Below are 23,497 nucleotides of genomic sequence, written 5' to 3'. Positions count from 1 at the left end.
TTTACTTTATTTGTCTAAAATTTTGGTTTCCGAACAAATATCAGCAAAAATAAGGACATTCCCATCGCCCTCAGCCGTACTTTGTATTTATTTTTAATTAGCATAGTAACATGTTAAACTAAGATGGTGAAAACGGTAAACATTACACCTCCTAACAATGCATGTTAGCATGTTAGCATGCTCACAGGGCCAGTTAGCTGAAAGCACCACTGTACAACCTCACAGAGTTACTAGCATGGTGACTCTCATGGTTCATCCACACTTTCCACTGCTGCAGCTCTCACGCCTGTGGTGACCACACAGAGAGCGTTTGTGCTACAGAGCTGCTGCTGCCAGCCCTATCTTTCTATACTGAGTTAGCCTTTGATAAATACAATAAAAACCTTGTTAACATATGAAAGGATTCTGTTCACACAAACACCAAAGAGAGCTTTTAATCTCAAACAGATATAGGAGGTGTTGAGTTCTAAAAAACATTTATGTTATGTTTTTGTCACATATTCTACATATACAGATATTGAAACTGTAATTGTAGTGTATATGTTGCTGGTATAATGTCGATATGACTATGAACAGATCTTTTTCACTGTCTAGTGAGTGTCTAGTTACTGGAAACTGTACACGGCCTGCAGAACTCAAGTGAAAGTCGCGGCTGAGATACGTGATTCTAGCGGGCAGTGTGTCTTCTCTCATCTATCAAAATGGGCGCCTAAATAAAAACCAAGACGTTCCACCACACACATGCACTGCAGAAGCAGGCAGTGTGGACCAGGGCTTAGGCTGTCTCCAAAACCTCTCCCTATTTAAACAGTAGTGCAGTAATCACACTCCAAAAAATATTAAAATGGAAAGTAAATTTACTACGTACTTGATTAATAATCATTTATTAACTAGGTACTTTTTTACTTTTATTCAAGAAGTAGGTTTATTAAACGGTCATTTTCACACCACTAAACATCACTCAAAAAACTAAAGCATAAAAAAAGTGTAAAGACTTTTCTAAAGAAGTTTAACTTGTTTGCCCCGGATGCACTATGAGAACTGTCTTAATACATACATGTGTTTCCTCCTGCTTCTAGTCTTTATACGAAGCTAAGCTAACCTTCTCCTAGCTGTAGCTTCATATTTAGGCTACAGCCAGAGGAGTGCTATTGACTGAATATATAAAGTGCCTGGTTCCATCTTGACAGGCTAAATGTTTGGTTTGGTAGATATATGAAAACACAAAAAAACAATGGTTCCCTGACAAAGTCTGATGTTTTATTTAATAAATAATATATTAAATAATATATTGAAATATCAGTAGAAATAGATGACATACAAAACAGTGGGTCAACATATTAATTTGAAAGCCTATGTCTGTGTGTCTATGTGTTCATGAGCAGAGCGGGGCAGTAAGAGTAAGTGTCAGGAAATCTTTTTTGGACTTCTTGGTAACATGGCAGCAAATTTCCAGGAAATAATTTCATCTTACCATCACATCACAGAGAGAAGTGTCACTGATACTCTTTACAGTGATAAAGGCAATAATAGATCTACTATGATGGATTGCAGATACATGCAGCCTTCTTATGTTGCATAACGAGTGATGTATTCTGATTTCTCAGCAGATAGCACAAGAACTTCCTCCTACTGTAAAACCATTCAACTGAAATTGTCGGTTAGATGAGGTGGGCAATAGCTGACACAATATGTCTCAAATGTTTTGCGTTCCCAAAGGACAATGATGCAGGACCTGGATCACAATTAAACCTCATGATAGTAAATGCAGACAATTTTGGACTGATATTGTGTATTATCACAGACATTCTTGGTAGTCTATTCATGTCTGTTTCCCCTTCTTCTTTTGTCTTGTATATAGGAAATGTCATTCATATGTTCCAAGTTCCATTTCTTTAAATTCCTCTATTTACCCTAAAATCAATCTCATAACAAAAATGGATCAGCATTCAGTTTGAAAATGGCCTTTTGAGACACTTTTCTTTTAAATTTGAAGCATTTCTAACAATATTTGGTCCTTTTTCAGAAAGAAAAAAAAAAGTTTTGTTAAGAGCATTTTGTTAAAATGTGGCTTTCACAGATAAGAAAGGGACAACAGTCATTCTTTAGAGTTCAGGGAGCAACAAATGTGAAGGCGTTAATTATTAACAGCTATTTATCGAACAGCACTTCCCCAAACGTTTCTCGGACATAATATCAGATTTCACAAAATGCACACCTGTGCAGACAAAGAAAGTGCCTTGACTGGTGGGGAGATGGTGGTGTAATGGCTTTGATGGTAAGTTGAGGTGGGGTGTATGTGTGTGTGTGTGTGTATGTTGTGTCGGAGAGAGAGAGAGAGAGAAAACGGGAGAGATAATTTGTTTGCATGGAAGTGGAGGGCAGGGAATGAAGGAACTGAAGGGTGTTCCCTGTTGAAACAATAAAAGGTCAGTTGAGAAACTAAACAGAGAAAGATGCTGAACTTCAGCCACCAGGAAAAACATTTTCTCTACCAGTTTGATCACTAACCTTCAGATGCTTTTTGCTTTTCTGACAAGAAGTGACAGCTACTTTACAGGTGAGGAAGAGGTCAGTAGTATGAGGAATTTTGTCCTTTTTGTGTGTAATCATTATCTGCTTTTTATTACATCTTCTACTACTACTATTACTTCTGCAGTCCTGGCACCTTGAGAATTGTTGTTTGTATCACATTTTTAAAAAATGATTGTGTTTGAGAATAGAAGAATGAAAGGTATTCTATATGAGTGGTAGATGATTTTTAGATATGTTGTGGTGTTTCGCAAATTCAGCCAAAATAACTCAACTTTAGTAAACTGCAAGTCTGGTGAGGATGCACAAAGCTTTGAAGGAGGTCCGGATTTGAAATCAGTGTTATTCAGTACTGCTTGATGACAGTGTGTTAGTGTTCCTTGTGGTCGTGAAATGTATAAAACATGAACTAAAGTTAAGGTTTGAAGGTCTCAAATTCTGTGTATATGTTGAATTAAAATAAATGAACTAAGTACAATTTAATATGTTGTTTTGCAAGTAAGAGATTTGATTTTTATTTTCATTAGACAACAGTTGTTTTCCATCTTCATGTTTCTTTCGCTTTGTTCAAAATTGATCTTGTAATCAAAAGAAATCAATGTGATCAAAGATCACGCTGTAAGATACCTGCTTAGGTTGCTCAGTAGTTTGTGCAAACAACAAATAATTTAAATTGAATAGTTTTAGCTCCAGTTCTCTTAGTTGGTAGATATTTATACTGTGGATACAAACATCATAGCAATAGCCCTAAAATAATCTGTTAATATGTAACCTATCTGGACTATAAAATGTTCAGGAGGTCAACAGTATATTTAGTTGTCCTTGTGATTTACATGGACGCATGTTTCAAAAGAAAACAGTAGTGACGGCATCAAATGGTTTCACTGACAATAAAATGTAGAATAATTAACAAATGAGTGGGCTGTGAGCACGGATGGGATTATGAACAAAATTAAGCAGTTTGACTCTGAACAATGAATCAAAGAAGGGCGTACAATAGATTTATTAGATCTCAGAATTGTGCTTTTAAGCATGTGCAAACATCTTGTCAGCTATTGTTCAACCATGTCAGCCAGGATAAACGTTGTGACTGTGAGACTGAAGTCATTGTGACTTCATGTGAGTTACACTGTAAAAAGAAAATGGGTGATTTACCGTACATAGAGTTGATGACAGTATATGATAAACGATATAGTCTTTTTTTGTCATTCTATAACAGATGTAACTGATACAACTGCTATCTAAATGACACTATATTGACTTACGCTTAGTCAGGCAAACACCCAAAAGGAGGTCAGTGCATAAGATATCATACCAGGGTGGAGCCTCTAAATGTCTTGGCAAGTGCATGAAAGCCTGAATATCAACAAGGTTAACAGAGGTAATTGGTTGAAAGAGAGCTTGTGTGGAGAACGTTCAGAAGTCATCAGCCTCAAACTGATCCATTCAGAAAGCTCTCTACCTACATTAATACACTTATCTACCAATCTATTTGTGCACGTACTGTATACCGTCAGACATTTGCTGAGTTTATAGACCAAGTTTTATGGTTAGTAAAAAGTAATTGAGGAAAGTTTGGGAGTGAGCGTTAAGGTTCATTGCATTTAATAGTCCAGGTCAAGCGACACAATCAGCTGCTGTTTCTAACAATGACTCTTTCTCTTCAGCCAACCTCGCTCTCTCAGTTTTCATCAGTTGTCAGTTGTCTATGCTCAGTGTCCCATAACATTCACAGTGGCTTAATTTTTAGAAGCACTGACCTAGTGACCAGAGTAGTCATTAAGTGTATCCTTGTAGGGTGGTTTAACACTTCAAACCCATAGGGCAGAAATATGCTGCTGTTTCTAGTTAGAGTTGAGACAATCATGCATGTTTCACTTCAGGCCATAATCTTGTCAGTGGTGTCAGAACAGGTTATTTGTTGTTGTTTTTTTAAAGCAGAGCCGACTTAGGTGTGTTTATAAATGCAGCATTCTTGGACATCTAAACAACTATTGATGAATTAACATGAAATTTTGTGCCGACTCACAGGATGAATGCTAATAACTTTGGTGACTCTGGGACTTGTTCTCGCACCACCATGACTATTGTTTCAGTGAACTATTAGTGAACTATTGGAAGAATTGCCATGAAATTATGTACAGACATCCATGTCCTCCTCAGGATAAATTGTAATAACTTTGGTTTCTTTCGATTTAGCGCTATCATCATGTCAGTTTTTATTTATCCAATACTTTGGTTCATGACAAAATACCTATTGACATTCAGTCTCAGCTGATATTTGTGTTTAGTCCTAACTATCAGATGGTAGCATGCTAACACGCTACACTAAGATTGTGTACACTGTAGATATTATACCTGCAAAACAAAAAATGTGTTAGCATTAAATCACTGCTGGGCCTAGCATGGCTGTAGACTGTAGTAGGGCATTGAGTGTGTTTGTCATATTCCTGCGCTCCTGTTATGTGATGTGGCATTGCCTGAGTCACAATCTGATGTCAGACAGGAACTCCTGACTGATACCAACTGACATCTGTCAAAACACATGAGAAAAGACACACACCTCAGCCTCAGGGCATGTTACTGCGCGCACAAACACACACACAAACACCTACACACACACACCACTCTTAACTTCATATTGTGTCTGGGTTTATGGGTGTCACGTCTACAGTTTTGCATGTATTTGTATCTATACAGATGCATGGCTGTGTATGTTTGGGTACAATTTGAGAGGCAAAGAGGCACTGGAGATGAGCTCAGGAGTAAAAGACACAAAAGGTGGGAAAAAAAAGAGATGGTGTGGTGTCCTAAGGGTTTAAAAAGTCTGGAGAGGGAGGATGTGTGTGGGAGGAGGGACAAGATAGGGGAAGGCACACAGGTAGGGAGAGACATATAGTGATCGAGAGAGAGAGCGAGAGGAGGGTTCAAGTCTCAGGTTACCCTGGAATACTTTAGTTTTGTTTTGTTTTGTCAGCAGGGCTTGGGCATTCAAAAACAGCTCTGCGAAGCGTCGAAACAACGCTACACACCAGCACTCTTTATTACAGCCCTTGGGTTTCAAAGAGGGGCAAGTCAGGTACCCTTCAAGCCAGATTCAGTTACACTGCCGGAGAAAGAAAAGGGGAGAGAGAGAGGTAGAGACAAGAGAGATACTGAATCAAACCAGGTTTTGTAGTTTAAGCCAGTGGAGAGGGAGGGTGAGAGAAAGAGGACGAAGGACATACAGCGGACAGTGAGTTTCTGGGGAGTGTCACCCCCAGGGAGGGAGGGCAGTTTTTTACTCTGTGCTCTGTATTGGATGAGGTGCATCTGGGCCTTACCAAGAAGGACAACTACATCATGTGGGTGAGTGCAACTGGACATAGGATCAACATATTCATTGAGATGAGGGCAAGTCGTGTCACTGGTTTGCATTGGAGGGGACATTTGAATATCATATCCTGGTAATGTGTTTGCTATCATTCTGTAGTACAAAGACAGACTGCCATACTAAATGCTCTTCTTGTTTGCTTACTGGTGCTCAACCTGTTTCTGTAGTGTACTGGCTCACAGGTCAGCTTTTGATATTATATATGCAACTACATGGGAGCAGTAGGCTGTTGATATGCTTTAGAGTATGTTGCCTTTTGCTTTAAACAGTATTAAAAGGGGTGTGATCCATGGCTGTTTTTAGTGCAGGTAGGAACATTTTTGGTTCATACTGATCCAGCCGATACTAGGGTTTGGACAGATATTACGACTGTGATATGATTAAAAATGAGTGGAAACGATAATTTTTACATCACAGTTTTTATTTTCACTAAAAAAAGTATTAATATCATGATGATGTGCTCATTATAATGCTGTTTTGTTACACGTTTTACCTTTATCATAAAGCCCTAGCTGACACTGTTTTTTTGGCATGTGTTTAAATAACAGTTTATTTTACAAGTAGGTCAAGCCCTTTATATGAGTCAGCATATGTGTATGGACCTGCCTGTCTGTTAGTGAGTGTAGACTACTCAACACTAACTAAAGTGTGAACTTTTGCCCATATAAATGAGCATGTGCTTTATTTATGCTTCTAAATATATATATATATAATATCTAAATATCTAAACCTAGATCTCTGCCTTTGATTAATGCTCATCCAACATGTCACGTGTAGTCTCAAAAGCCCTTTTGTAAACATTAAAGGAACGTAATCCGGCAAAACTGAGAAGCAGTGAGGGGAACACCTCGTTTCAACAAAAGGTTTACCATGTCAAGGCTTTTATCTGCCAAGGCTGACCCAGTTATGCTTTTTCACTGGAGCTGGAGCAGTTCCCACTAAAGCTGGGTTACCTGGCTGGAATCCACCATATGGGTCAGTCTGACTCAAAAAAGAAATACAAAATCAGGTTAAACATGTTTGCTGTTACTGCGGACATGATGACAATGCTTGACTAGTGTCACGATTGTTTTTAAATATTGCTGTGGCTCATAACTTGGTTTATATTAGTCATGGTACCAATGACAACTTTTGTTTGCCAGTAGGCACTATCGTCATGGCGATATGTGCTTGTTTAGCCATCTTTCTGGTTTCCCAGGTTGGATGCACCTCTTTCTCTGTGCCGTCTCTTTAATCCTGCCTTTATTCTTCTCACTTAATCACCTCACATACCACCAGGTGATGATGACTTGCTTTTTATCCATAGTTGTTTGTTTCACTTAGATTTCTGCCAGCTGGTATCAGTGATGAGTGTGTTTGATTGTTTTCAGGGTGTGTATTAATTAGTTGGTTTTTTTAGGCTCCTGTTATATGAAGTGAAAAATAAACGAATTATATGAAACAAAATAACATTTTACTAGAAGTGAGTACAATGCTCATGTTACATACCAAAATGCTGCAGGGTGTGAAACACTCCTTGTTTCATTAAAGAGAAATCTGAGAGAGATCTGAGGGCACCACATGTAGAGGAAAGCATAAAAGTGTCTGGGTCTTTGACATATGCATCTTTTATGCTTTGACCATCGGAAATGCTGACTTACATAAGAGTGCCACTGGGAATTTCTCAGTAAAATAGTTTCGGCAAGCAGAGCTGATTCATAGCAGGGGAAAGAGCTTCCTTCCCAAAAAAGAAAAAAAAAACCTGCCCAACAACATTCTTTGCCCCTCTCTCTTTATAGAGTCTATACACTTTCCTTGTACTTTGCATTTGACTAACAAGAGCTCACTGTGGACATGCAACGGCTGCATCAGCCATTATTTTACATTTCTTTCAGCACCTGGTGGCAAAGAAATAGGCAAATGAGGGAATTTACCTAATACGCTAAAGCAGAAGTGAAAATTAGAGAACTGTGTTCCCAGTTCATTTTTTAGTAATGGCTTCTGGCATTTCCTCATTTAGTCATAAAAGTATATGCACTAGACAAAGTATCAACCGACAAATATACTGTATACTGTAAAAAAAAAATTTTGTAGTTCAAGCAATGAATGAAAAGCAGTGAGGACAAGACAAAGGAAGAACAGCAGGTAGACGAAAGTGCTCTTCCAACCGTCGTTCTGTAACTTTAAACCATCTGCTGAAATCTTCCAAATAGCCCAGTCCACAGCCATACAGATACTTGAGCTATAATGCTGTAGTACTTGATACATCTTATTCACCTTTGGTGAATAAAAGCACACATGCTACACTATCTGGTAGAGCTGGTAGGGATTCATTTACTAGCTGTGTCCAAATTCAGCAGAGAAATGCAGCTCTCTTTAGCCTGAATTTGGACGACATAACTGGTGTATACTTGTAGCACTCAATATCCCACAATCCACTGTGCTTCTGCTTAATCCACTGGTGGAGTCAGGATCATGTGACAACATCAGATTAGTCATGTAGCTTGAAAATGTAATAATAATTTAGAGTACGTATTATTTGTTTTAAAGTGGATATATTTTCTATGTTTATAATATGTATCAAATGCCAATGCAAAAACAATGCGACAATGAGGGTTGCCAACCGTCCCATATAATATGTGATTGTTCTGTTTTTAAAAATAAAATGCACTGTCCCATATTGAATTAATATATAACCAATAACCCTCTTGGAGGAAATCAATCTTCCAAAGGCTAGGTTACTCCATCCTTACTGAAAGGTGTTAGAGTGAAGGTTAAAATCTAAATTTATATATAGGACAAATTAGAAATGCTACATCCAGAAGAGTATTTCTGATCAGTTTCAAAGTAAGTAATTTATTTAAATGTATTGTTCAGTGTGGTCTACCTGGTCTTTTGCTATTCCAGAGAGAGTTCAATGGGTTAGTGCTTCTTTCAAATAAACCAAATAGTTTATTTTGACAGGCCAGACGATGTGCCTTTCCTTTACCTTCATGTTAAGTGTAGCAGATGACTTTGAAATTGATGCATTTAAAAAAAAAAGATGTAATCCATTACAATGACAGAAAAAATCTTAATCAGATTACAGTTACATTTAGTAAAAATAGGGATTATATAGCGGGTTGTCAATTTAAACATTGCTGCTGATGCTTTTCAAATATTACACTGTTCTGTTATCTTATACACATATCAATCTGTGTTATCGATACGTCTCTTCTCTTGTCTCTATTCGCATATTTGGTGTTCAGGTAACCCAAAAGTAACGGGAAGTAATCCATTTAACGTTACATTACTTTAATGTTGTGATACTTGATTTTTTTTAAACAGGTAAACTAATTAGTAACTGTACCGGATTAATAAATTTTTAGTAAACAACTGCGCGTGTATAACCGACACACTGTGACGTGTATTTAGCTAACAGCTACTAGCCATCAACAGCTAGCTTAGCTTTAGCTTTGTTGACCACAGGTAGCAGCACACCTGCAGTCCAGTCCTCGCTATGATATAAAGCCGCGGGGTTTCACAAACCCTCTAACTCTCTAAACAACGTGACTCATGAACCTAGCCTGGTTCTCTGGACTCTAAACAACGTGACTCATGAACCTAGCCTGGTTGTAGTAGCCAACAAGACACAAAATACATTAAATATGGTTAAATAAGACGAGTACTCACCGGGAGTTGCATCTTTCCTATTTTGGCTATAAATGGGTCCATACACCCACAGCGCCAAGCTAACAGTCCCGACGTGTGGCTCCACTGAACGGGCCAACTGACCGTCAAACTCCCGGTAAGAGCGGATAATGTTTGAGGGTAACTTCCTCCTGATAAAAATGAAAATGTTTGACTTAAATGAAACTAGTTTGTCTGGCGAATTGTGGTACGTAGGTTCGGGAGGACCTACAGTGGTTCCCAACCTGTGAGCCAGGACCCAGCATGGGGGCCACAAGTTAAATCTAAGGGGTTGAAAAAGAGAAACAAGATAAGAAAGAAGAACTAAATACATATGTCTGCTACAGATAATATCAGTTAGTTTTCTGTAATCTTTTTTTTGTGTTTTTCTTGTTAAATGTTGCATATTTTTACCCCTTCAGGCCTCATTTTTATTTTTCAAGTGAAAATATGTTAATTCTTATGTGTTTAAAAGGGTCAAAACCAAAAGGGTTGTAATTGGACCAAAACTACTATCATTCATTTTGTATTTTTCCTACACACAATACAGACTGAAATGTACTGCATGTAATTCTACAGCTAGGGTTACAGCTGATATCTTGCTCAAGGATACTTGAGTAGCATTGGTCTTTAACCTGGCTCCTGTGGTTGAAGGGCGGCCACCCCTCTCTATAACATCCTGTAAAATTACAGTACAATATCAATTGCATTTGAAGGAAGAACTCAGTAGAGTCTATCACTTTCATGGTGAGGTGAGGGTCTGTCTGATAACAGGAGATGGGAACTGCCTGCAGCATATGGATGGACTGCCGTATGCACATGGGTGTAACCTCTCAACTCATAGTGGCACACTATGTTCCATGTGTGCACAATTGGTAATCCTTTGTGGCTCCTCCCGTGGATGTCCATTAGATTATATACCTGTTTTACCACATGGCTCAAGTTTTCTAAGTTGTGTCGCATTTTTGAACGAATAGATGCAATTTATTCTCACACATATTTGAACAACCACCTGAAAATAGGCACAAATACTCAATGCAAGCAGACCATACAATCCTAGATAATTACATGGAAACGTGCACGCTCAACCACAAACCTCCACCTCCATTTAAACACACACACGCACTGTATATTCTCGCAAGCCATGCTGCAATGCACATTGTTTCGACACCTGTGTTCATCTTGTCTCGTGTGTCTTTGTTATTCCTTCTTCAGACAATCGCCCAGGTGCCTGAGGACAGCACTAGACCATTGAATCCCAGGCAGCCAGGTAAGGTGTTAGTTGGTTTTGTTTTCATGTTAATGTATGTTGCTCTGATGGAAGATGATGAATGTCGCGCTAAATACGGTAGTGTGGGATGGTACTGAGAACTTACAGCACATTCAGTGCACACTTTATCCCCTTGATTAATTCTCTCCATTGCTGTGTGATTTTCCTTCCACTTCCTTCCAGTGGTTCCACGGCCAGGCCGCCACAGAAGGCCCATGACGGCTCCAAAGACTCAGAAAGACAAGGCGTCTAATTGGAAGAGAGTGTTGCTGACTGTCCTGACAGTTGTGGTGGTACTGGGTATACTGGCCACCGCAGCATATTTCAGTAAGTAATATTTCTCGACAGTAGTTTCCTCCTCGAAAGACACTACAGGATGGCACTGAATACTAGAAAAACAAAGATGTAAAATTCACAACAGTTAATCACTGTTAATCAAACCATCCAAGCAAAATGCTGTTCTAACCTGTGTTCTGTCCTTCTCTGCCACTCCTGTTCCCTGCAGTTAAGCAGCTGATTGACAGCAAATATTTCTTCTGCAAGCGTTCAGTGAAGTTTATCCCAATAGACAAAGCCTGTGATGGGAACAACGATTGTATTGGAGGAGAGGATGAAATTACCTGTGTGTCAAGCTTTACCGTCAACACTACCTTTCCAGGTAAAACGAACACCTGACTCTTTCTCGGTAGTTATCACAGACGCAAAACAAAAAGATGACTCCCCTTCCTTTTTTTTTTTCTTCTCTCCTCTCTGTGCCACTCCTCCCTTCAGTGCGTCTCACCTTGGCTCAGCACGTCCTACAGGTGTACAGTCCTGGCTCAAGCTGGCGGAGTGTGTGTGCGGATGAGTGGACTGAGCAGCACACACAGACAGCGTGTAAACAACTGGGATACACTTAGTGAGTTCACACCCTCCCAGGATGAATAGATTGTGTTGCAAATTTAATGACTTGTTATTTGACCTGAAATCAAGTCTTACATCATCTCAACTCTGTCTTTACAGTAAACCTCATAGCGCCAGTGTCCCAGTGGACGAGTTAATACCTTCCATGAAAACTGGACCATTCACAGCTGTCAGGCCCGGGACTACGACCACACCCATACATCAGGCTACCATTGACCGGTGAGTGAGGCCACACATCTGTCGTCAAATAGGAAAATCAAACACTTTTAACCTCCCAATTCCTAACTGACGTTATTTGTCAGTTCCTCATAGATCTGAAGAATCTGATCCATATAGAAAACTTCTACTGTGTGCCGTTGCTTTTAATATTAGTTTTATGTTAAGGCCAACAAAGACGTAGCTGTTGACAGAGAGCTGAACTAGAAAGTGGCCATTGTATTCAAAAAGAAAGCATATTATACACATATTCTCTCTTCCCCCTTTATATTGCTTTCTCTTTTTGCCACAAAAATCTAGTTTTCTCTTTTAGTTCATATATGTCTTTTGTATAGATGAAATGTGTCCCTCACAGTTTCTCTTCCTAAAAGACAAAAAAATCCAGTTTTTGTTCCCTCTGTCTTATCCCATATGAAAGTGAACAAAACAGGTATTTCACTCCTACACAGGGGAGAACAGAAACCGAGACAAAGTTCAGCACAGGGGAGAAGTTAGGTCAACATTTGACTGTGTATTTTGTCTGTTTGACTAATTTGTGGTACACGTGTATTGCATTTGATGACTGCTTTTTTTTTTTCCAACAGCAGTGTATGCAGAACTGGAGCTGTGGTTTCTTTGTCCTGTTCAGGTGAGTTTTATTTTTAGATGGCAACCCCTGTCACTAACATTGTTTACAGTTTTTAACCAGGCAGAGTGGGGCTCATGGGTGGTGGGTGGAAGTTGACGTGGTTGTGAGAGCAGTTTCATAATAACAGGCCCATACACGTCTGCAGTAAGCAGCAAAAGCTCTTTCTTAGCAACATGTGACAGTAGTTCAAAAGACAAATCAAAAGAGTCTGTGGAGGAAAAGAAACTCGTCTAACCTGACCTTTACAGTTTGAATAGAAGGATCTAAAAAGGATAAATCCACAAAGACATAAAATAAAAGTTAGTTTGAAATGAACCACAATAAAGAAAACTATCTTTGGAATTAACAAGATAACTTTGTTTATCAGACTGTGGAAAGGTGGGCTCTCAGGACCGTATTGTCGGGGGTACAGATGCTTTCATTGAGGACTGGCCCTGGCAGGTTAGCCTGCAGCAGGGAGGCAACCATGTATGTGGAGGCTCGCTGGTGTCGCCGCATTGGGTTGTCACTGCCGCCCACTGCTTTACTGGGTCAGTATAGTTTCTATGTATACCAATTACTTTGCAATAATCATGTAATACATGAACACACTCACACTTGCTCTCTTCTTTTGGGCCTTGCAGCAGTAAAAAGGAGCTAAGTCGCTGGAGAGTGGTGTCAGGCCGGACATACATGGGCACACTCGGGGGTTCCTATGTGGACAGGATCATATTGAACGGAGACTACGATGCAGCCCGAAATGACTATGACGTAGCACTGATGAGACTAAGCAGCCCGATCTCAGTGGGAGGTTAGTTTAATTTAATACTCATTAAAACACACTAACAGCAATCACTGCCTATACTGACTGGTATATTATTTAGCATACTGGTTAATTGACCTTGTAGAGTCTGTAGCTGAAATTAAAGAAAGTAAGGACATACAGTAAATTCAGTAGGCTTCACTCTATTGCCCTCTAGTGGTGCATATATGAAACAAACCCTTCACTATATGTCAAATTGAGCCATTGTAATGATAACTCTAACTGTACCTTTTAAACCGCCAAAGCTATGAATAATAGAGTAATAGTAAGAACCCTAAAGGCTACAATTTTCAAAATGAATGCATTTTCCTTGTCTTTCAGTAAGCCGCAGGCCGGTTTGTCTACCTCCCAAAGCCTTTGGTCTTGCTGCTGAAGACACCATGGTTGTGACTGGCTGGGGATATTTGAAGGAAAACAGTAAGAAACCCTAACACTAACTTTCCTCATAATCAGCCGTCACCTTACAAACAAGAAAAGTAAACTCTGAAGTGACCACTCTAACTCAACCGTTGCATCCTTGTTCTGTCTCCAGGTAAGGTTTCTCCTTCACTACAGAAGGCCTCTGTCCCTCTGATAGACCGGACTAAGTGTTCCAGCCCCGCAGTGTATGGTAGTGCCATAACCCCAAGGATGATCTGTGCTGGTTACCTGGAGGGGAAAGTGGATGCCTGCCAGGTAACTACTGACAATAATAATTTGAATCTACAACTACATTTATAATGTATTACCTTTTTAAATTGAATCCATTTCAAGATATGTGTGTGTTGAGGATATATATTAAAAAGTGTTCTGAATGTTCTGAATCCCAGGGGGACAGTGGGGGTCCATTGGTGTACTTCACATCCTCTAAGTGGCATCTGGTAGGAGTGGTGAGCTGGGGTGTGGGCTGTGCCCGGGAGGGAAGGCCAGGTGTCTATTGCAACGTTGAAGAGATGCTGAACTGGATTTATACAGTCATTGAGGTACAGCATACAGAAAATGCTATGTGTCTGTGTTCATAAGGTCGACTTACTAGCTTTTTATGTAGCTTTAAGCCACATTACAGGTCTACCTTAAGAGGTTGGAGTTTGATCAGTTCAACTGTATCAAACTTTTTATTGAACTGACCAAACTTAATTTGCTGAAGAAGACTGTGAGGCTTCAGAAAAGCTAGGAGTCACGTTTATTTGGCTAAACAACTTCTAATAACATGTAGACAAAAAAGAACTGCAATACATACAATGCCTGTCCTGATCATTTTTACTTCCTCCTTCTCCAGAAAAACCCCTGAGGTCTACCGCCATGATGAGCAGCTACTCCAGTCCAGTCTACCTTGGACAGAATGTGAAACTAAAACAACCGTTTGTTTCAATGTGGTTGACTGGACATGGGAGACAGCCAGAGAGAAAGGGGAAGTCGAAGATCGATCACGCAACACAGATTAACACAGATTAACACAGCCATACACAAAAACACTGCACATGTAAAGACACACACAATTCACACAAACTTACTTTTTCAGGTGTGGTTTGTGCCATTTCGTGCCATTTCAGGTTCTTATCTCAGGGGACAAGTATATTTATGTTTTTTTGTCTGTCGCTGGCCAGTCTGGACAGTTTTTAGCTTTTACGATGTTGTAATTCAACAGACCTAATTCACTGACTAATGCATTTTTTTAAAGCATGAATAATGTCAAATGAAAATAGAATTTTTGATCACTGCCATTGACACGAGGACGTGGCAATAAACTGTTTTTAACTGTGAAGATTTTGGACCGTAATAGACTGGCAGACCTCAGATATAATGTACTTTATTACTGTGTGCTAAGATTTTAGGTGTGCAATGTGATATGAGGGTTCATATGGTAAAGGAAGGTGATGGACAGGATGAACCTGTGCTATACTATTGCCAGCAGAAGTCAGTGTGAAGCCTCAGGTTAATATCACCGATATTGTAAAAGTCACTCCAAGCGCAGGAGTTTAATGCTTTTATGGTGCTGATTCAGTTGATCTGATGTGCCCCTGAAGGGGAAATGCACCTTTTTACAGCACAGATGGTGTGCTTGTTTCTTAACACAAATTGACTTTCATAAGCACTTTAAGTGGAAAGTGAGAATTACTTGAGCTTACTGTATGTGAAGATGATTCAACTATTCTAATAATGCACTGACGACTATAACTCAAATCACAGTTATGGGTTTATAGTGCCTCCACGTTGAGTTTCAAAGTGCAATCAGATATAAAATCAGATATAACCAGTGTGCGTTAAGAAAACTCTCACAGCAGCCAGAATATTCAGAGCAGTTTTTGCCTTCAAACTAAGCTAAAAAGACAAAAATATCTAATTTCCTAAACTTTAAAAGTGAGAAACAAGCAGTATAGTATGTACAATTGTACACTCAGGCAAAAGCATCAACTGTCATTATTTCTCCATTTTAAAGTAATTATTCCATTTGTGGCAAAGTAAAATAATACGGTTATTTATCATTCTCTGGTCTATAGAGACCTGCACAAAGTAAGTAAGAATTGCCCCTTCTGCATTTAAAAATAACATTGTATTATACTGTATTATATTAAAGGTTAGCTGGACATGAATAGCATTTCTTTCAAGGTTTGTATACAGTATAGTGAATGCCACGGTAGCTGATAACTTTTGTCTGTAAATATGGTACATTTTGTAAATTTTTATATACCTGTGTATATATAATAAAGACATTCTTCTTTAACTTGGCAATTGGAACAATTGTTTTGTTGCAACTGACTTGAACAAGTGTATATGCTGGAAACGGGATCTCTGCTCGTTCCATTCAGTTTCGTCCGCGGCCACGCCCATACACCCTCTAAAAAAGTTAACAAAAGGAACTACAGGGAACGGAATTTATGTAAATTGCAATTGATGATGCAAATGGAAATTTTCATCTCAAATTTCATACTCCATCAGTGGAACTCGGTTTAAAATGGCACGGTATTGTGCAATTAAGTTGAATTAATAATTGAATGAATAAAAAATAACTTCAAACTTTGACTTTAAATAAAAGTTTTCCAAGTATCTGCCTTTCTGTGCTGCATCTTAATGGGATCTTTATTTTGAAAAATGCAATGCACCTTCAACTTTATTATACTGCCCCCCTGTGGTAGATAGCTGTCATTTTCTGTGTGACCAGTTTTCCACCTTTAACATCCACCTTACACACTTGGCATTTCAGTTTTGGCAGCAGGAAAAAAGTATGTGGTTCCATCGGTGAACTTTCTATCAGATAAATAAGTTGTTCAATAAGAAGTGAAACAGCAGAAGACAAAGGGCTAATACAAAGAGCCAAGTGGGGAGTGAGAATGCTTGACTCTGCAGCTACAACCTTGCAGACTATAATTAAAAAACAGACTGTTGATTATATATGAAAAAACATTTATTATTTCCAATGACAAAACCCAACATGGATCAGTGTTGTTGTACAGTAGCAGATGCGCTCCACCAATTGGTAAGTTCAGGTGCTGGCTAACAAATGAGGTTGCAAAGTCTTGTCTGAAAGCCACCTCCACTTTGCTCCCCTTACAGCCTTTTAGCCAAACCCTTTCACCAAACCTGACTGATTGGATAGGTTCATTCTAAGCAACAGTAGCTAATCAACTTAATTATCTATTGTTAGGAAGACAGTGCTTTGCAAACTGAAACATGAACTTTGACACTGAACACTTTGTCCTTCAGAAAAACACAGCAGCAAGTCACTTGCTAGATTTTTTTTGGGAACATCAACATTAACAAGTGTTACATGATAGATGCACTCATGGTTATCTCCGTGAACTACGGCTGGGGCCTTTGAATGGGTTATCCTGTATCAAGAGAAAAGAAATTAAGATGGAAAAATGATTACAAAATGGTCTGGGAAAACTGGAAAATTAAGATAATCAAGTATAGTTAAGTTCATGTGAGATTAATTACAATCCTACACAGAAAACAGGAATTCACATAAGTTTTAAATCCCACAAAACTATATGGTTACAAAGCAATCCCACTTTACAGGTCAAGTCCCTTTTAACCAATGGTGTAAAAAATCATATAATCTCTAGATACATGCTATAACATTTTCCTTGATCGTCTTTTACCTCATCATCATCACTGTCATCAAATGCGACTCCTCTTGATGACTGGCTTTGGCTCTGGCTCTGAGAGCTGTACTTAGTGAAGGATGACGACGGAGCAGGTCTGTGGTAAGCAAGAGGAAGACATAATAGTTTTAAAATGCGGCTGGTGGAGGTTTTTTCTCTCTTGAAGGACTGTACTATGACACTGTAGACCAAATCCAACATACTTTGAAGGGGGACGGGTTGCTTTCACTACCGGTATATCTTCATCTGAGTCATCAATGGTTATCTGGAGATGGATAAAGATGAGAGGCAAGGTTGGAGGATGGTACAGCTTACTTAAAGATGTATATATAGGGAGGTGTGCTTTTACTGTTTGCATGTGTCGTCATTTGACTTACATCATCTGCTGTGTAAGACGGGGTGGATCCAGTCCGAGATGATCTCTGGGGTGTAGCTTGAAACGCTGAAGAATGAGGTATAAAAGGAAGAGAGAAGAGAGACACATTGAGGGAGGACTGAAGGCGAAAGCCAACAGATTCATACACTGGTAGAACAAAATAATATTTTATGCATTCTCTGTGATTTCTCCGTCTGACATGTTATATACAGAACATTAACTTGTGTGTCTGCAGATCATCACACGTATTTTCACACTACCTTGCATAATGCTTCTGCTTTGGGTTGTTGAGGATTTCTGGGAACGGCCCCGACCGGCTGGCTTTGGTTCAGAGGCAGTTGCACCTGGATGGATAGATGAGAAGAGTCTATGATACAATGTACATCATTATATACAGTCCTTTGTTTTTAGTAAGTGAACTTATTTAAAAAAAGAACTGTCTCTGTGCCATCCTAGTGTCATATGTCAGTCAAAGAGCTTATTTTGTGTGTTGGCGGTTGGAAGATTACACAAATTACAATAAGAATTTTGAGGTCCTTCTCTAATCAGTTCTGCTTGTGAACTGTGAAAAATGTACAAATGCAGATTGAAGTTAACAATTAACTGGTTAAAATAAAATTGTCCTAAAACAATTAACCCCTAATTACTGTAGATCACCCGCTCCTTCATAAGTGTATACAGTGAAAGTCACAGTGGTCCTTTCTGGAATGTGTTTAATGTGAAGCTGCTGTAGGAAGTGCTGGGTTTTAATACTTTCGTAGTGTGTAACATGATCTCAAGAGTTTTGACTTCACTCTGCTGGAATTTAGGAAGAGTGTGACTGAACAGTGTCAGTGTCTTTATTATTATACTATTAAATCCCCCAATGTTGGCCTAGGCTAGGCATCATACAGTAAATGCACATTCTGTCACTTATTCCCTCTTGGTGTAACCTGCCACTCTGGCACTCTGTGGTGTATTTGCTCTGAGTCACTGCCCTCTACCAAGCCTACATTCTTGACTAAACCTTCGGATCATATATTTACCATTGTGTATCTCCTCTGCGCCTTTATTGTTCTCTTCATATTCATGGCAGATAACTCACCTCTCCCCCTTCCCCGGCCACCCCGCGCCCTGCCTCCTCGCCCTCTGCCTCGCGTGGGGGGAGGGAACGCAACTGAACCTTCGTCAGAGTCCATAGCAACATCAGCAAAATCATCAGATATGTCCTTGTCTCCAGGATTTTCGCCACGTTCCAAACGGTGAGCTTTGGCTCTGTTGATAGCCTGAGAACAGGGAGATACACACATAGTTAGATACAACAGGCAACACAACATTTCAGGCTTGTGTACATGCAATACTTACCTCTCTGATTTCATTCTCCTCCTCAGTTGTGTTCTTTTTGGAGTCTCTGAATCGCCGGATCTAAAAATGTAAAAACATACACTCTTATAAAGACGTACCACATCCAATTCATCTGCCCCTACTTCCCATGCGAGTCCCACCCCCTTTACCTCCGTGTCTATATCCTGCTCTGTGGTTACTCCTCGGGCCTGCAGGTGGCGCTGTGTCTTCTCCAACTGGTAAGTGATCAGCTCCTCAATGGCGTCCTTCTCGTCTTTGTCTACAAACTCCTGAATGGCCTTCCCCATGCCCTGCTCGGTTAGAAGGGACAGCTGCACTGTCTGTGAAGATATGCAGACATACACAGTAGATAAAAGTAAGTGTTATGACGCCCTGTAAGTATGTGAATATGAATCCGTGTGTGTGTGTGGTACCTGTTCGGCTGCCTCAAAGTACTGTTTAACCAGGTCCTCCACTCTCAGCCCCTCAGCTGCTGTGGTTTTTACCAGTTTGCCGTAGTCAACATTGATCTCGTCTGAAAAGCACAAAGATCGGAACATGTCAAATAGACAATATTGCACATCGATCTATGAATGCATAACTGTGGATTTAATGCGTGTCAGACCTTTGATGTCCTCCTTTTGCTCACGCCGTCTGAGAAAGTGAATGATGTCTTTCGGGTTGGCTACGCGATCCACAAACTTCTGACTGAAGCGAGAAGTGTTGAAAGTGTCAAAGCCTCCACTGTAGTCCACCTGGAGAAAACAGAAGAATTTGAATGTAGCATGAAAATAAAGGTGTGCGCACAAAGCTGCAAGTGTGTCCATCTTACCCTCAGGCGAATAAGAGGCTTCTCCGGGGTGAGTGGACATCCAAGTCTTTCTCTTTCAGCTTCTTCTAACATCTCTGTGACCTACGAAATGACAGACAGAAAGAAAGAGAGAAAGACGTAAGAAGGCTAAGACGACTAAACAATAGATGTAAGGCTGGCTCTGTATGATTCATGGTGACTTTAAGCGTTACCTTTGCATGGCACAAGTTCTCCACCTTCTTTGTGACCTGGGGTGTATCAGGTGTGAAGAGGTCTTGGTAGTCTGCCAGCACCACATCCTGGATGAAGAACTGACGCACCGTCTTTAAAGGGATCTTTTCCAGGTTCATCTTTTTACGGCCTTTAACCCTCAATAGCCCTATGTGTCTAGATACACACAAACAGAGTAGTTTGGCTACTTCATACTCACTTCAAAACAGACTCACAATATGGAGACTATCATTTACTGTGTGTAAGTGTTTATTTGTACTTCTTGGTGGCCTCTCCAGGGGACAGGGAGGTGGCAACGGAGCTGCCAGGCTGTGTCACATAGAAGAGCTGCTGTTCATTTCTGGTTGGTGTAATCAAACACTCGTGCTCGTGACCCCACACCACCAAGTCAAGAAAGTCATCCAGGAACTGCTCGGGAATGTAGTTTGTGGGTCCGTGCTTACTCCTAGAAATAAAAAGTGGAAATACATAACAATTAAACAAACAGGAGGTAGAGTAACATTGGAAAATATAGTTGTTTAAATCCTAAAATGACACACTCGGCCTGACTTCGTGAGGAAAATATTCAGTCGCCCCATTAATCACCCTCTCAAAAAATCCTTCCCTGCACACATCTTCTATTCTGACTGACAGTCTGACAGTCTGTCGGTTACATGTATCTCTAATGTTTTGGCATTTGGTCCTGTGTGACAAAAATGTACATGGTCTTCCCTCCTAATAGATTAGACTTTTCAAAAACGTACACATGCATGCACCCACCTGTTCTGGTGGATGGCGAAGAGGTTAAACCATTCATCTGGGTCTTCTTTGGGGCGAAGCATAGTTACCTGTTTGTTGACAAACATCCTGTACAAGCGCTCATCTGGGATCGAACCTACACACAGACACAAATTGTAGATTGAGACAACCATTTGTATTAATCCTAGAAGAATGCAGTCAAAGATTACACAAAACACACTTCCTTACCAAGACCATATAAGGCCAGCTTGGTGTTTCCTTTCTGCATGAGGATGGGACTAATTTCTATCCTCTCCACTGAGTTGGAGTGACCAAAGTGATTGATGAGTCCAGAAGCACCCAGCAGGTCCAATGCACACAAACCTTCAGCCTAGAGGAAAATAAATTATAAAGTTACTATGACACACTTGCACATTAAGATCTTGTGTCTAATCATTTTCCTTCATGCTAGAAGCAACTCACCCCTGTTGGGTCATCATGGTTACCGTGAATGCTGAATACAGGAATAGAGATGTTCAAGTTTTCATCCTGATAGTTAACCCAGGGGAACCTACAACACGTGTATAACAGAATTAATATAACATTCATTCAACAAGAAGACAATGTTTTCGCAAGAATGACCACTACAAACACAGCAGAACTGACTGGGTCGTGTTGAAGTTGACAGTCTGATCACTGAGAATGTTAAAGTGTATAGGAGAGTCTCCCATGCAGTATTGTCTTAGCATGGTGATACAGTTGTGGAGGCATCGGCGCGACGGCTTGTTGTCATGGAACAAATCGCCACCCAGCAGGATGAAATCTACCTGTAAGCCAACAAATAAGCACAAAGAAAGCAGTGGGCATTTAGAACAGGTAGATTTTGGTGAAGTCCATTCAAGCAGACAGAGATAAACATAAACAAACCCTCACACTCATCCATATCTATCAATTTGCATGTACCTTATTTGTCTTGGCACAATTCAGGATCTCTTTCAGTGTGTTATAAGAATCATTGCCACGGATAGCATCCTTCTCAAGGTAACCGAGGTGAACATCTGTAGCGATCAAGATCTTGAAGGTTTCCTCATCATCCCTACAAAAACCACACACAGTACAGTCATTAAGAATAAACACAGCTTGTAGGTAGCTTGTAGATTTTTCAGAACCTGAATATACTTGAGGCCAAATGCAGTTTGCTTTTAACTGGATTGTGCATTACCTTGATATAAATGTTATTCATTATTCATTGGGAGATTCATTCAAGAGCTTTGCGAATAACCAACCAGCACAATCACAATGTTTTTGGTTTTAAATGTATCATTCAAACAGACTCACAAGGTGTTCTCAGACGACATGATGATGTAGGAAGATGGGAGATCTGATTACACCTCACAAAAGGCTTTCCTGTAGAAAATTACAAAGTGACAAATTTCAGAGATGCAACACAGATATTACAGAAAAGTTGATAACATAACTGAGACGCTAGGAAATCCCCAATATCATTAAAAAGTAAATTAGAAATGTTGTAGAAGCATAATTTTTTGTGTCAGGATTTCTAATACACTGCCATGTTTACAAAAACGGGGTCACCAAAACAACTCATTTTACGAGACATTACAACACATCGTGTTAGCTATATTTTGAGTTAGTCAGCATAGTTAACTAATAACCAGTTCGTAAAGTAGTAGTTAATAACAACTTCTAACTGAAGGGTAAATTGCTGAAAGGATGGTGAGTGAAGTTAACGTTAGCTTTCATTTTCGCTCAACAACCCTTGAGTGCAAGTTATCAATGCTAACACGAACTACGCCATGTTAATATTTTACATATCGCTCAGTCAACCTGTTAAACCTTAGGCAGTTACTATTTGTTGTGTATGCTATAAGCTAACGTTACAACGTGGGACAAACATTGCTTGCAACCCACCTCCTCTTAACTTCCAGGGCTGGTCAACTTGCCATCAAAATCCCGGCAAGTCTTGCAAACCCACCCCACGCCACTCATTGAGGGCTCAGAGTTATTGTAGTTTTATTCTGAAGCGTCGCCGTTTGAAACTGGAGAATCTCCGCGGTGGAAAAACTACATTTCCGGTAAGCGATGATGTTTGCGTTTGTTTTGTCCACAAAGGCGCGCCGGTCCCGCTTTCCCCTCTAACATAACGGTAATTAATGTGCGCAGCGCCCGGCGGGCCAGGCTGGGATACATATCATTCAAACCCCTCAGAAACCCTGGACTGTGTGTCTTGACAAGTGATGTTTTTCTCAACCCATATTAGCACTGGCAGCTCTAGAAACGGCGCTTAGCTAGCAAGCTGTCAGTCGTAACTAAAAATACCTGGGTTATAGCTTTACTTTACTTAACGTGAGCGTACTTTTGCACATTTTACTCCCAGGTTTTAGCACAAACGAAGCAGACTGGACTGACTGCATTTCAATGGAGACCCTGTCGAAAACACCCGCTGCAGATGCTAAGCGGGAGAAGGTAGCTTTACTTGCTTTTGCCTAATTTAAATTGAAAGGAAGAATAAAAGCTGTTCGCCACCTTGTAGACTGATTATATAGTAGACTTTCCTGAAAGCT

At 39.9% G+C, this 23,497-nt stretch overlaps 3 protein-coding genes across 6 annotated transcripts in view; 2 read left to right on the top strand and 1 right to left on the bottom strand.

The window, feature by feature from the left end:
* Window positions 1-2,449: 2,449 nt before the first annotated feature.
* Window positions 2,450-16,070, top strand: tmprss4a (transmembrane serine protease 4a). 3 transcript variants are annotated; one of them, XM_035680758.1, is made up of 13 exons: window positions 2,450-2,560; window positions 10,769-10,823; window positions 11,007-11,150; window positions 11,329-11,481; window positions 11,595-11,721; window positions 11,826-11,945; window positions 12,527-12,570; window positions 12,938-13,100; window positions 13,194-13,360; window positions 13,694-13,789; window positions 13,905-14,047; window positions 14,182-14,334; window positions 14,631-16,070. In XM_035680758.1, the coding sequence occupies exons 3-13, from the start codon at window positions 11,039-11,041 to the stop codon at window positions 14,640-14,642; spliced, it is 1,290 nt and encodes a 429-aa protein (XP_035536651.1). In that variant the 5' UTR covers window positions 2,450-2,560; window positions 10,769-10,823; window positions 11,007-11,038; the 3' UTR covers window positions 14,643-16,070. The 3 variants fall into 3 exon arrangements, with proteins under 3 accessions (XP_035536651.1, XP_035536647.1, XP_035536648.1); XM_035680754.1 differs by lacking the exon at window positions 2,450-2,560 and adding an exon at window positions 5,472-5,880; XM_035680755.1 differs by lacking the exon at window positions 2,450-2,560 and adding an exon at window positions 9,388-9,671.
* Window positions 16,071-16,739: 669 nt separating this feature from the next.
* mre11a (MRE11 homolog A, double strand break repair nuclease) lies at window positions 16,740-22,924 on the bottom strand. Its single transcript, XM_035680671.1, has 20 exons — window positions 22,845-22,924; window positions 22,254-22,322; window positions 21,879-22,011; window positions 21,582-21,742; window positions 21,399-21,486; window positions 21,165-21,306; window positions 20,958-21,072; window positions 20,458-20,643; window positions 20,180-20,354; window positions 19,989-20,069; window positions 19,782-19,911; window positions 19,591-19,691; window positions 19,327-19,497; window positions 19,178-19,237; window positions 18,918-19,098; window positions 18,094-18,177; window positions 17,835-17,899; window positions 17,661-17,722; window positions 17,455-17,554; window positions 16,740-17,181 (listed from the first exon to the last, which is right to left on the bottom strand). The coding sequence occupies exons 2-20, from the start codon at window positions 22,271-22,273 to the stop codon at window positions 17,140-17,142; spliced, it is 2,097 nt and encodes a 698-aa protein (XP_035536564.1). The 5' UTR covers window positions 22,274-22,322; window positions 22,845-22,924; the 3' UTR covers window positions 16,740-17,139.
* Window positions 22,925-23,151: 227 nt separating this feature from the next.
* The window catches only part of cep57 (centrosomal protein 57), a 5,183-nt gene continuing 4,837 nt past the window's right edge, over window positions 23,152-23,497 (top strand). For both annotated transcript variants that reach the window (XM_035680778.1, XM_035680777.1), the window contains exon 1: window positions 23,152-23,399. In XM_035680778.1, coding sequence (XP_035536671.1) covers window positions 23,352-23,399 — 48 coding nt within the window. In that variant the 5' untranslated portion in view covers window positions 23,152-23,351. The remainder of the gene's footprint in view (window positions 23,400-23,497) is intronic.

Source organism: Morone saxatilis, unplaced genomic scaffold (assembly GCF_004916995.1).
Source record: "Morone saxatilis isolate NCDOM2014 unplaced genomic scaffold, NCSU_SB_2.0 Contig8, whole genome shotgun sequence".
Lineage (NCBI taxonomy): Eukaryota > Metazoa > Chordata > Actinopteri > Moronidae > Morone > Morone saxatilis.
The sequence above is the reverse complement of the archived record's forward strand: the minus strand, read 5'-3'. Positions and strand labels throughout refer to the sequence as shown.